Source organism: Barbus barbus (assembly GCF_936440315.1).
Source record: "Barbus barbus genome assembly, chromosome: 33".
In the NCBI taxonomy this organism is placed as follows: Eukaryota; Metazoa; Chordata; class Actinopteri; order Cypriniformes; family Cyprinidae; genus Barbus; species Barbus barbus.
Genome location: NC_136761.1, coordinates 14,577,789 through 14,592,721, shown reverse-complemented (window position 1 = coordinate 14,592,721; position 14,933 = coordinate 14,577,789). Strand labels below are relative to the sequence as shown.

At 38.1% G+C, this 14,933-nt stretch overlaps 1 protein-coding gene across 1 annotated transcript in view; it reads right to left on the bottom strand.

Moving 5' to 3' along the window:
* The window catches only part of LOC306853444 (rap guanine nucleotide exchange factor 2-like), a 104,202-nt gene that overhangs the window by 13,793 nt on the left and 75,476 nt on the right, over positions 1 to 14,933 (bottom strand). The window contains exons 8-18 of the mRNA XM_079390864.1: positions 10,632 to 10,809; positions 8,914 to 9,050; positions 8,057 to 8,215; positions 5,315 to 5,467; positions 3,976 to 4,140; positions 3,787 to 3,894; positions 3,483 to 3,686; positions 2,097 to 2,205; positions 1,624 to 1,900; positions 1,387 to 1,544; positions 71 to 311 (exon numbers count right to left, since the gene is read on the bottom strand). Coding sequence (XP_079246990.1) covers positions 71 to 311; positions 1,387 to 1,544; positions 1,624 to 1,900; positions 2,097 to 2,205; positions 3,483 to 3,686; positions 3,787 to 3,894; positions 3,976 to 4,140; positions 5,315 to 5,467; positions 8,057 to 8,215; positions 8,914 to 9,050; positions 10,632 to 10,809 — 1,889 coding nt within the window. The remainder of the gene's footprint in view (positions 1 to 70; positions 312 to 1,386; positions 1,545 to 1,623; positions 1,901 to 2,096; positions 2,206 to 3,482; positions 3,687 to 3,786; positions 3,895 to 3,975; positions 4,141 to 5,314; positions 5,468 to 8,056; positions 8,216 to 8,913; positions 9,051 to 10,631; positions 10,810 to 14,933) is intronic.

The window sequence follows — 14,933 nt, the reverse complement described above, 5'->3', positions numbered from 1 at the left end:
TCTGAGTGATCTGACACCAAAATACTACAGAAAACTGAACAAAATGGCCACAAGGGCTCTAAGGCAGCACCTGCCACTCAGCTGGATCCTATCGGCCAGTTTGGAGAGTTGCTCAGGGAGTCGCCGCTGCTTGATGACACCCTCAGGAGTGACTGAAACCTCACACAATGAATATGCTTCAGCGGCAGCGGTCAAGGCAAACTCTCGGATGGCCTGAGCTACGACTTCTTTTGCTGTGGTGTCCTTCCCAATCATGATGTATCGACTTTGCTGGTCTGCCTTGAACACTCTCAATACCTGGTCTGACATGTCTAAAGAACAGAGGAATGGCTTAAGCCCACATATGTAACCCTTTCATTAACCAACACCAAAGTATATAGTCTTTATCTAGGTGGAAAACCACTTATGTTACCCATTATCATGTTACACTACTATTGAACTGTCACATTCACACTTGGTATGTTTAAGTCAGAATCTGAAATAGAGTTTTGATCAAGAAGCAATCCACTTGTGGATTACTTCTACATTGTAATTAATTTATGCATTATCTCTACATCATCACTTTACCCTATTTACTTCAACATTAACCCATAAACAGGAGCTTTTTGTAAATTTTTCTTGGTGTATATGCATGCTCAGAAGACACCTTCAAAACCAGCAAACCAATCAACCTTCAAGGTCAATCAAATTCATAATGCAACAAAACCTCTAGTATGAAAGCGACATGAATCAGTGAACAACATTCAATTAACAAAATAGTTTTGATCAATCCCACAAAATGCATAGTGTTTATAGATTAAGACCTGATTGAGTACCACTAAATTTGTTGTACATAAATTTAGATTGCAAAATGAATGTAAAAGCAGAGAAGTGCCCTGAAGATGACTGTGATTAGGAAAATGAAAGTAGTTGAGGAACCTCTAAGAGGACAAGATCAAATACTTATAGGGACTGATTCTGAAAGAGAACATTCAGGACAGCATGAGCATCTTATTAAATATGCAAACTTCTGTGAAACGTTCTGTAGATGCCCTAAAGGTAAGTGCACAGTAAGACATTGCAAGAATATATTTAAACTATCCATGTAAAGATCTTAGCTGTCTTTATTTACTGACTCAAAGTCTGTTTTCTCTTAAGAAGGCTGTCTAACCCAGTAGAACAAATTCTTGGATCAAATGATTATTGGCTAACCCTATCACTAAGGAAATGAGAGAGTTGATAAGAATCATGTTCACCCCTTAAGACCAACCTAAAGCCACAGCCTAACCTTAACCCTTAAACATAACCCTAGCATGAGAGTAGTTGATCAGATTATTGTTTCAGAACCATCATGGATGTTAATGCAGTAAAATGTCTTACTTTGCTAAACCACATGAAGCGTCTTACCGGGCTGGTTGTTGAAGTCGAGTATGCGATGGTGTGACTGCAGCAGGTCAGGGTTGCTTGATGAAAGGTTTCCACTGACAGGAAGAGCAGGAGGGATCTGCTTTGACTGCTTTAGCCCCACAATACTGTCATCCTGGGACTGTCCCACGCCAACGTCACTGTGAACAAACCAGAAGAGTTATACACCACAGGGAACCAAATCACCAAGAGAGCGTTCATGCATCAAGCTCAGCTTACTTGTAAGGTTTGGGTGGAAGAATACTGGTCAGCGTCTTGTCAAAGATCTTCTTCAGCTTGTTTCTGCCACCTACGGTGTTGGCCTTGGCTTTCTTACTAGCTTTCTCAAGACCCATGACCTGCTCCACATCCACAGCCAGGTCAGGGATGGAGTAGCGGCTGGCTTTCTTAATGTCCCCGATTTTGGGGATGTGAGGTGCCCCGTTCTTCCTGTCTGGCTCCTCCTCCTGTTCTAGCTCCTGGTCCTGGTCAGGCCTGGCCAGTAGCTCCTTAAACACTAAGAGCAGGGAACAAAGCACAGAGAAAATGAGTTTAACAATGCCATCTGACATTTTCAAGCAACAAACAGCCTTACAAAATGAACTACAGCTACATTTTCCCTTCCTGAAGAGGAAAGAGAGCTGACTGGCAATTTGTGTTGGGTCTAAATGACAGTCTGTGCAACTGTGGTCATTTCAGCCAGTGTAGCTTACCTAAGAGATTGGTTTTCACAGTAATGGACAGGTGTGTGTTGTTTTTGAGAATCTCGTTGGCTTTGGATAACGGCACATTTTCAAAGTTTTGCCCATTGACCTCTAGTATCTGGGAGAAAAAGATGAAAATCCAAAATCTCAATCAACATTGCAGCTGGAACAGTAGATAGATATACTTAAAACAGTGTTTTATTTCAGTATTATGTGCTTTCAGCACACAGAGAGCAGTTTGTGGTATTACATGTCACTTCAAAAAATTCTCTCAGTAAGATGAGGTATGCTGAGTGAATATGAGTTTGCTTTTAAAGTAATAGCAGCCAAATAACCTAATAACCCAGCTGCTGTGATGTATATTAATCAAAGAACACAAGAAAAAAAAGAGGAAATCAATAACATCTGTAGCTTTAAGGATTCATCTATATATATTTTAGCACCTTTAGTCATTTTCTTTTAACAAATATTAAGAATATGCAATCTTTATGTTGTTTCTACATTAATTTGAAGATTGAATATGAAATTATAGCAAAATGTGCAATTAATTAGTTATTTTTTAATTGATTGAGAGCACTAATAGATAGATAGATAGATAGATAGATAGATAGATAGATAGATAGATAGATAGATAGATAGATAGATAGATAGATAGATAGATAGATAGATAGATAGATAGATAGATAGATAGATAGATAGATAGATAGATAGATAGAAAATAAATTAAATGGAAACTTATTCTACACAATATTTACTCATATTAAACAGCAAATTGCTTATCCATTGTCAAAGCTGTTGACTGATGCAAGGGCAACTACCACATCTGTTAATAGGCTAAGCGGACACAGTTATTGTTAATAATCTCAAAACGGCTAAGCATCAGCTGATTAGCATTCTGAACAATCACAATCCTTGTGTGGTTCGGAGGGCAAATGGTTAGCAACTCATTAAACAGCTTTATGAGCCAAATACCGCAGTGAGTGAAGGGCAAAAGGAAACAGTGTGACACACTATTCATCTGAAATCACATTTTCCGCTTTGGAGGAGGAAAGAAGTGTGGCAGACATATTTAGACTACAGAACAAGTTTACAGGCTGAGATGTGTGTGCTTTTACCTTTGAACGACAGACTGAATGGAAACAAACTCATAAGATGAGGTTTTTTTTAGGTCTTCTTTATGATTTCGGGTGGTATGCTCTTAGTGTTGTGACTAACCGCTTTCATCGCTTGACAATGGCAATTACAAATGCTCTCACACAATGTTTCCCACTTCATCCCACAACTACTATTACTGCTGCTAATGCCACAGCAAGTTGCTATTACGGTGTCAATTTAACAACTACAACTATTTCTGTAGCCTACTTCAGATCCTGTATGGTGCTTGTGTGACATTACCTGATCTCCTCGTTTAAGGCCAGCCTCTGCAGCTTTGCTGCCATGCTCCACGCTGTCAATGAAAATGCGAAAGCCCTTCTCTGAACCCCCCAGCAGGGTGAAAGACAGGGGTGCTTCCCTCGAGGGTTTGGTCAGGGTCACCACCCGCAGCTTTGCTTTGGCAGCACATGCTATGTTTAACAGTCTTAGGTGCCCACACATTTTCTGGTTCAAAGAGAGGCATTACATGAGTTTTTCTGCAATCGACTCAGCCACAAAGCTGAAGATCACCAAGAAATTGAAGGTTTTATTGCACACAACTGACCTCTCTGTCCAGATTGTACTCGAACTCCTCGAGAAAATGTGTCATTGCGGAGTCACCCTCAAAGTCGTTGAAGTGATTGTTCACCCACAGCAAGACTACCCGTGTAACCTGATGACATATAACATTACTAATCATTCATCTCATCGAACACTGATTGACTTAAGTGCTTGCGTAAGAGTGTCTATGTACCTTGTCCCTGAGGCTGGAGTCATGGAACCACTCCAACAGTTTCTTGCCTACCACCATGGGGCTTGGCAGGAAGGTGCGGTAGGTAAGCAAGAAGTCCTCAATGTAGGTGGGGTCCACCACTGAGTGCTCTTCTACAAGGTGCATGGTAAGACGCTCTGATGTGCCCTGAAAAAAACAACAACAAAAAAAAGCTCTTTAAAGGACACCACCGCAGTGCATTTTTAATCAAGTTTCACTGTTATTGGGCAAATTTCCCTCCACTCCAATCAAGATATTGGACTCATGAAACACATTTGATATTCAGTCCATATATGCGTCTACTGTGCTAAGCATATTTCCATGTTTAGGAATCAATAAATGGCTATGTTCAATGCATCGGTGTAAATCAGGGAAAAATGCCATGTCAATCGAGAGTGTGAGTCAATGTTTCCTATAGAACGCAGTTTTTGCAGTGTAGCACATTCTCATTGGATTCAATTCAGACTGCAATCTCACAACTCGAATCAAATATTTATTTTGGCCTAAGTGCCACAAAATAGAGTTGCAATTAGGTATTAAATCTTGATGTGCGCTATCTGAGAAATTATTTATGTGAAAATTACCATTCTCTAGTTGGGAACTGTCTTTTTTGTAACGTGGACGAAAACATACCTCTGGGAACTTTTTCGCAAGATGCGAAATATGTACGTTGTGTGACATATTCGATGTGAAATGTCCACTGGGTGGCGATAAAGGAGGGTTCAGCTTTTTTCCCCAATAGAGATGAACATACATGTGGTACATTTTATGTGATGTTGCTTTTGTAGGTATCACCACAGTTCTGACTGTTCATTGAGTAGCGCTATAAGTCTAATGCTCTGGGACATTTTAAAAACTCGTACCATCTGCTCTACACCTAAACCTACCCAATAGAGTATGAAATAAAGAGAATGTGACGTAAAAACGCAATCGCAAGCATGCCATTTTAGCTTGTTTTTGATTTCTCATCTTTTAGCTCTCATCTTTCATCTTAAGTCATGGGATTCGTATCCAAGGATTCGGCATACAAAGTCCAATTCCATGCCGGCTGAGCAAGCTTGTTATGTCTGGAAAGCGAAACATATGGAGCTGTAATCGTAACTGTGCACGAAAACAATTACAAATGCTCGCTGTTCATTTCTGCTGGAAACTGCAGTAATATGTACTTATTGGCATGTATTTCACATCTTACAAAAAGGTTCTCAGAGGTACGTTTTCATCATGAGACCAGGTAGCTTTTGTGTCACATTTCTAAACATGTCTTTACATCTGGGTGTGAAAAACACAAACTTGTCACACCCGTTCTGAGTTGGGTTCTCACCTTGATGACAATGTGTCCTTTTCTGGTGCCTGTGCGGTCAAGCTCACGGTGTTCCTTCACCATCACAATCTCTCCCTCCTCTTCCACCTTCTGCATGTTTTTCTCCACTTGGTTAAGGATACAGCAGTAATCTTGCTGTGCTATGCAAACAAACTGAGAGAGAAAGCGAGAGCAAAAGTGAGCAAGCAGACACAAACCGAGAGGCGAAAGTATATCACTTTTAAGATGCAGCAGTATTTTCAAATGATTTCCCCATGATAATTACAGCAGTGCATTGAAACAGACACAAGATTTCATTATTGCAAAATTTTCACTAATCACCCCAATTATTCTCATGCTTAATGAATGAGCAAGACCACATCACTTCTGCACTAAATGAGACATTAGCCGCGTTTCCACTGTCGGGCCAAAAGCGGGCATGCTAGTGCATGCCAGGGCCTGTCGTGTTTCCACTGTCACATCCGAGGCTTGATCATGCCTCGTCGGTAGGGGTCAAATTTTGTTATCGATCCAATACAGAGTAAATACAGGGCCAGTATCGCCGATACCGATACTTGTCATTTAAAAAAAAAAAAAAACATACATTTAAATGACCAACAACAATTAAAAAAATTAATAATACTAATGTTGATATGACTAATATTATAGTCACCTTAAAGCTACGTGGATATTATTTGCCTTTCTAAACAGACTTTGCAGGTAGAGGAGCCCAGAACATGAAAGCAATGCACAGTTTCATGTTAAGTATTTTCCTCCCCTAGAAAAGAGTTATAAATATAATTAACGTGGCTTAATAAATTAAAAACGTAATATTAAAAGGAAAAACTCAGTATACACCTTATTAAAGTTGCAAACTAGATATACAAGTTAGCAGATGTGCCCAGAAAACGAAAGCAACGCTCAAAGTTTCAACTTTATACATTTTCCTCCCATAGAAAACCATTATAAAGAAAAGTTTAACATAAGTGGTTTATTGAACGAAGACAGTGATATGAAAAATAACTATTAAGCCATAACTTGTTTATTATTGAAAGGATTTTCATATGTTATGTACATACTGTATTTTCTGTTTGTTTTATACATACTGTAATATTAGTTTGTTATTATTGCAATAAAAAAAACTGTGATATGAAAAGGCCAAATTTGGTATAGTTTATAAAAATAAATAGGCCTAGTATGTATGTACAGGTAAGCAAATGAACCCAGAACATGAATGCAACACGCTGAATTTCATTTTCTCTCATTGCAATATAAAAACATTTAATATGGTGCAATGGAGGAAGACAATGATAAAGACCAAATAAATAAATAAAGACTAAATTCAGTATACAGTTTGTTAATAAAATATAATATGTGGCAACCAGCTGAGCCCAGAATATATGCAAACCTGCTAAATTACGTTAAGCATTTTACTCCCATAGAAAACCGTTATAATGAAAACATTTAAAGTGGCTTAATGCATTAAGAAATAATATTAAAAGGCCAAACTCAGTATAATCGATCTTATCAGGCTAGTATCGATCCGATACCAATACCAACGTTGGTGACGATTTATTGATATTAGGATCGATACGCCCACCCCTACTCGTCGGGGCTTCTTTGGGGCCAACGGCCAGGGTTTTTTGGCTCGCCGAAAACCTTGGGCCAAAACAGGCCAGCTCGGGATTGAGGAGTGGCTATGAACAAAGGCGGAGTTTCTCGGCATCTGGAGAACGACAGCACCACAGATTATTTCATATAGTTGACAGATAACACCAGCATTAAAGACTTTAAATAATTTGAGCTCAAAACTCACTTTCAGGCTGCAGCGAGTGTATGAAATAACTGTTTGATGTTCATATTTAACTCCACCGTCATATGTCATAAAATATATAGGATAATGAAAAAAAAAAGATTCTTTCTAAATGTGATGTATACTGTGACTATAAAAAACAGAAACTGGCGCGACTGAAGCATGTTCCTTCTGTCTTTTGTGTAATAACGGAAAATGACACTATTTCTGTGATTAATTTTCAGTCCTGACAAATTAATTCATTACGATCAATGTATCACTTATTATTGTAAAATTATTAAAACATTGATACTTATGGATTTAAATCTTTAAGCAAACAACAAAAAATGCAAACAACCAGCTGCTCTGATCATGTTCGTTTAGTTTTCTGATAACTTCTCCTTGGTGAAATGATGGGGTTGCGTGACGTTGTTCCAGAGAGGCATGTAAGGGTTTTAGTGAAGCTCTGCGGAGCTTCTGGCCCAACGATGGAAACGGCAAGTGATTTTGGGCTCGGTGCTACAGGTCCAAGGCTATTAACCCCGACTGTCCTATTTAAAGCAATTACGCAAAATAAAGCCTTACATAATTTGAATTGAGATATTATTTGTATTACAATTACTTGTATTGCTATCAAAAGTCAAATCTGCATAAAGTTTACTGCGTCAATAAATTTAACTTTCTGGAAAATATTTTTTACAGAAAATGTTTTTGGAGGGATAAATGCTTTTTTTTTTTTTTTTTATCACATTACATTACATTTTTTATTTTATTACACATATATGACACATTATAAGATGGTTTTGCCAAATTATATTCTTCACAGATCTGATGATCTCAGAATGCAATGTCAATACAAAAATAGGCTTCATTTTCTCCACACAATGAAACTATGCAATCAGATACAATGCAAAATTCTTTTTTTGCCAGAAAATAGGAATTTTTTGGCAGATTCTGGAAGGTTGACTCACCTGGCAGTCGTCCACCTTGGTCTTCATCACCCCTTTCATGTACTCTTTCTCCATGGTAGGGGACACACCGAAGCTGTTGCCCATGCACAGGATTTCCGTCCGGCCATCTGGGTGCGTCACCTCCACTGAGCCGTTCAGAATCACAGACCATGAGTCCAGCTACAACAAAGGTACAATGACAAGTTAACAGTAAGACAAAGGAGGACATACAGTTTATTTTTAATGTTGTATTACAATTTAAATCAGTCAGTTTGTATTATAAACCTTTGTGGTGAAATACAAAAGTTGTGCACAGGGACCTAATTACTGGCTGCTTTTTTTTGAGCATCGATAACAGTGGAGCACATGACATCACATTGAACTTGTACAAGCCTCAAGCTCTGTCCTGCTTTCAATTATATGGATGCATTAGGGGGGAAAATGGTCCTTTTTAGCATGTCAATACTGAGATAAGGAGATAAGTGATTCCTGCTGTACCGCGGGCATCTTGTAATCTCAAGATGCTGAATGCTGGCATCCATTCAGGTTTAACAGTGCAGAAGCTGAATGGCTGATTGGCTGTGACGAAAGGGAGGCGAGATGGCAGTATGTGTAAGCAAAGCCACAGAATCAAGATTAGCATGAAAGCTGGTGAAAGGTTAAAGTGAATGACATAACATCTAAAAAGAGAGAGGATTAGGGTTAAAGGAAGAACTAAAATGGGATTAGTCTAAAAAGCTAGACTAACAGCTATTGATGCAGAAAAAAAGCAGTGCATGTACTATTTGTACTAGGTCACACATATAGGTTAAAGGTTAAACTGAGGCTTCATATAAAGGCTAATGCTACTGGCTCATGTCTTGGTAAATCTGACCGACCTCTTCGCCATCATTAAGGACGACTGTGCCAGCCCGTTCCACCACAGCGAACACCATGACAGCACAAAGCTCCCTCCTGACAGACATGGTCATGTTGGCAAAGGCCGGTAGCTGGTGCATGAACTCCAACAGTTGTTCTGAAGAACCAGGGTGAGAAACAACAAGTGTAAGTCACATTTAAGACTAAGTGAGATACATGAAAGTCTTTGAAAGTCTTTCATTACTATTTTTCTATCAGATGCAGTTTGTTCTTCCCACATGGAGAACGGAAAAAACATTCTTTCCATGGCTATAAAAATAACAGCAACCAAGCATCAAATGCATTATTAATACGAAGCTATTTCTGAGAACCAGCTAATCCTGCTATGCAATATACAGGACATATTATACATGACAAAATCCATTTGCACTGTAACCAAGAACTAAACAGAATATAATTTCTTAAATTATGGACACTTCCCAGGGGGTTTTATTCAAATGAACAGATTTTAGATTTTTTTTTTTTTTTAATGGAAGTCAAAATAAAACAGTCAAAGAACCATTTATCATTTGTTTTTGCTGCCTTCCAAATGTATGCATTTTATGCAGATATTTTATTTTAATCTACCAGATGCTCAATTTTCAACATTGAAATGTAAAATAAAATTATTAATGCATTTTACAAACCATGATATACCAAGTTAAATTAGAAAAAAGTAAAATAATGAGTAAAATAAACCACTTTAATATTTAGTAAGTTATTTTTTTTTTCTTTAATTGCTCACTTTGTCACTTTTTAGCCAAATTACAACTGTCCCTCAGTTGTTATCATTGAGATATAATTCAAGACATGCAATGTGGAAAGAAAACACAACTATATCTTTATAAATAAAATAAAGATATAATTGTGTGTTTAGAATGCTGCAGCATTAACCTTAGAAAGCCATTTTCACCACAGGATGTTATCAAATACAATACATAATTTGGGATGTGTCAGAAATGACAGAAATACTGACAGAAAAATGACAATTCTTACTCTGCTATATTATATAAACACTGTTGGACAATGGCAGCAGGCAAATTAAATAAACTAGTGAGAGTATGAAAAGTGTGTTTAAATAATAATAAAGTCCAGAGGGACAAAAGAGCTCATATAGAATCCCTTTCCATATTTATAGAAAGTTTGTCTCTCTTTTTGACAGCTTTACATGGTACATTTACCTCTTGTGTCCATTTATTGCAATGTAATCATTATTTTACAATCAATATGAATTACTGGAACCGGTGAGCAAGTTAATAGTTTTTCTGTCCTTGTCAACAGGCCAACCAAATCAAGTATCTGGCTTTAGCTAGTTAGACAAAGCTACCCAAAGCCCGGAGTGGTTGAGTTGAGATCGAGGAGAGTGAAGACAAGAGATTTTGGATTTTGTTCCCTGCCCATGGCCTGTTTGCGGACTCAATGACCTGTGCTTGGCACGGCACCACTGAAGCGTAGCTGTGGATGAGGCTCAGCCAATCAAATTTTAATGCGCTCTGAGAGGCTTGGTTGAGAGGGTGACCTAGAAAAAATAACACGTCGTCTCCCCCTCATGCCTTCCTTTTGTAGTCTCCCCGACCTTTTGTTGCCTTGCTTTCTTGGTAAATTATTTCATCGCTTTCGAGAATCTCCTCTTTCTTCCTCAAGCAAGCTCTGGTGTTTGAATCATGTTCTAGCGTGCTGGTTTAAGCGAATCGCTTACCTATGTCATCATCCGTTCGGTCCATGGGGTCTTTCTCCAGGCAGTCTCGGACAATGTCTCGACTCATGAGGGGATCTGAGGCACGTTCGATATCTTCCTCATCGTCATCCTCCTCGGAGTCAACGGCCGTCTCGGGCAGGCCACTGAGGTCCATGTCGCCGGGCTCACTCTCAGTGGCCTGTGGGTCAGAAACCTTTGTTCAGTCAATCATAGAAAGGCATTTATGACATTTTTTGTTTTAGATTTGTATGTCACTGTGGTGTTTCTTCTAAATTAATAGCATGAACGCTGGAGCTGATCACAGACTTAAAATCTAACATATTTCAGAAGCAAGAAACAAAAAAGACAAAATGATCAAGACTAGGATTCAGGGCTAAAAAAAAACTAGATGTTTTTCTCTTAATTCCAAATTAAAAACAAAATGGAAGCAGATGAAACACATGACTGCATGTACTACTGCATAACAACAATTCAAAGCAAGCAGTAAAAGAAACCAACCAAATACATATAAAAACTATATATATATATATATATATATATATATATATATATATATATATATATATTCTGGGTATTAAAATACAGAGTAAAATATTTGTGAAAATACAACCCAACTCTGCGACATGGCCCAACCTGACTAGGTAGGCAACAAAAGAAACACCCATACCATTGTATACACCGCAATCTCTTATCGCAACCAACCCTGAGTTGCTCTCACCTGTTTGAGGAGCCCCAGCGATGCTCTATTCCTCCCTGAAACTACCCACAATGACGCCTTGACTAAATGCTTGCAGAAGACAGGTCCCAGCTGCATCTTTAGAGCTCAGGCTTCCAGCTACTTTTAATTTTTTAAGTCCCTCGATATGGGCTCACAAAAACGCATGTCATTTTGACTTAAATGACCTGTATTGCTTATCAAATATTCAGACGGTGCTGAAAGCAGCCACTCAGAGGGCGAACTGGGTGGAGCGATGTGAGGCTGGACTCTTTTTTAGGGTGGGGACAGAGGAGTGGGGGAGGATGGCAGTGTGGCAGGTGGCAAAATGCATTTATATAAAACAAGTGGGCTATCCATCACATAAGCATCCCTCTTAAGGAGATCTAAACTACTTGTGGGAATAGATTACCTAAAAATAACAATTCTGTCATGATTTACTCACCCTCATGTAATTCCAAACCTGTATGACTTTCTTTATTCCCCAGAGCAAAAAAGGAGAAATGGTGGAGAGTCTATTCATTGCAATTACAGTGAATGGGGATTAAAGCTTTTTGGATTTTTTAAATAATAGTACCAAAAAGACATGTTTCAAGGTTTTTTTATCATATGGTTTATATAGTTATTCACTAAAAATCTTGAAATCTTTTAATAAGGGAAGTGAGTCTAATTCTTGAATTATTTTTAATCAGATCTCTTTATGATTCAGTTCACAAAACCATCCTGAACAATTAATTCAATAAGATCTCGTTCTCAAGTTTAATACAATGACTCAGCTCACTAAAAGTGATTACCAACTTAAATTCAAGAAAATAGCTTAAATTGTAAACTGTTCCTCAAAAAAACAACAACAAAGTTTTATGGTGAGAGTTGCACAAAAGTCATATGAATAATTTTTATGGTTCTTTTGCAGCCATTTTTGCTACCTATTTCCTTTTGTGTTTAAATGTAAGAAAGCCATACAGGTTTGGAACGACTAGCAAAAGAAGACAGAATTTCTATTTTGGTCAACTGTTCCTTTAAGGTCATAAATCCTCCTAAAAACCTGCATGAGCTCTCAGATGCCTGATAACCCTGACACACACATCTATCCCAGAGATAAGACTGGAGTTCAAACATGAACACAGATCTATGAGCAGTATTTACAAACTACAATGACAGTCAATCTCAAATGCCACATCCATCAAATCACATGAAACCCCAGTATTCCCTACTCTCAAATATTAATTAAACATGCATTCCCAAAGCGGTAAATCACTGGTGCATGACGGCTGAATTCTATGCACTTAAACAACAGCAATCTTGTTGAGGAAAGGTATCAATGACTGTTGATTAATGCGGCTTCAAGATCTTAAAATCAATACACTAAGCAGTCACCCATTAACCGAACCTTTTGGGATTTACATTACATCACATTTTCATCCAGACACCGTTAAGTTGATGACTCACTCCAGATCATTAAGTCTCTGGCAGATAGGCTGGAAGAAACCAAATGCATCACACTCAAGTCACATCTTGATAAACCAGCATTCAAAAAGTTTCACTGCTGTAACAAGAATCAAACACCACCAATGATGCAGGCAGTCGAGCTGGCTTCCCTTATGAAAACCATTTAACAGCTAATCAGTGTAGACAAACACAGGGGCTGTTAATACATTGTAGCCGATGAAGGAACTGATTTATCTTTCAAACTGCCATGTCTGGTGCGATCTATAGCACTGTTTGGGCGGCTAAGATGAGCATGAAGGGAACATTAATTTTTTAGCAGGGCTATTCTTGGTTCAATGCTTTCAAGCCTCCCTCAAGAACCTGTATCATTATTTATTCAAATGAAAAAAGAAAAAGAAAAAAGTGACCGCTTTGACAGCCACATTGAGGATATGGGCTATTACTCTTTACAAAAAGTACTGTAAGATACCCACATACAGTGGGGTCCAAAAGTGAGACCACTAGTGCTACTAAATGCTTCTGTTGTGTATTTTTGTGAGTAATTCATCAATTTAATGCAGGAAATGTTAAATTAGAAGACTAACAAACTTTAGACAGCTTTTGACTGGATAATAATAAAAAAAAGTCACAAAGTATTTTTGCATCAAAACTTTAAGATTAATTTACATACACTATCATTCAAAACTTTGGATAAGATTTTTTTAAAAATACAACATGATAAAAGACACTAATGTTCAATAAATTATAAACTGTATTAAAAACAATAATTAGAATGAACTATTCTTAAATTAAAATAATATAATTATCTACAGCAGTTAATTATCTTAACTGTAGGCAGACACATGAATAAAATTAGTGTGCAGCTTCAATAGCTTCAAACCCATGCAATCAGAATTTAGATTTTAAACCATCCATTTTATATAGACAACATTCCACTCGGCCTGCTCTTGTTTACGAGCCGTGGATCGCAGGGAGAGGTGAGGAGAATTGTAGTAAAGCGAGGTGTAGAGTAGGAAGATCACAACCTCTTTTCACGAGGACACTGTCCAGCTGTTAATTAGCCTTTAACAGATGGCCATAAGGCCAGGATCATGGACACTGCCTAAACTGAATTATGTCCCATTCTCCTTTGCACATGGCCTGCCACAAAACATCTTTAATCCACAAACACATCACACAAGGAAATCAATTAAACAGCCAGGCAAATACCAAGCCAAACACTATTAATAAGATTAATGGAGGCAAACATACACATTTTATAGACTGGCACAGATATAATAGGGAAATGGGGTTCTTCTGTTTTAATCTCATTGGCTCAGTTTCACAGGTCATTGGCTCAGGTTTAGTTACAGTGACAAATGTTTAGCGACAGAAATGTTGGATTTGATTACCAGGGAGCATGCATACTGATAAAATATGTACCTTAAATGCACTTGGGTAAGATGATTTGGATAAAAGCATCTGCCAAATGAATAAAACATAAATGAAAGAAATGAATAAAGAGGGATGAAATGTGCATGCACATTAAAGAAACGGTTCAGTGTTGTTTCATGTGTGTGTGTGTGTGTGTGTGTGTGTGTATATATATATACACACACACACACACAAACACACACACACACACATATATACACACATATACATATATATATATTAGGTACACCTGTTCAATTGCTTGGTGACACAAATTGCTAATCAGCCAATCACATGACAGCAACTCGATGCATTTAGGCATCTAGATGTGGTGAAGACAACTTGCTGAAATTCAAACCAAGCATCAGAATAGGGAAGAAAGGGGATTTAAGTGACTTTAAACGTGGAATGGTTGTTGGTGCCAGATGGGCTGGTCTGAGTATTTCAAAAACTGCTGATCTACTGGGATTTTCACGCACAACCATCTCTAGGGTTTAGAGAGAATGGTCCGAAAAAGAGAAAATATCCAGTGAGCGGCAGTGGACGAAAATGCCTTGTTGATGTCAGAGGTCAGAGGAGAATGGGCCGACTGGTTAGAGATGATAGAAAGGCAACAGTAACTCAAATAACCACTCGTTACAATCAAGGTATGCAGAATACCATCTCTGAACGCACAACACATCAAACCCTGAAGCAGATGGGCTACAGCAGCAGAAGACCACACC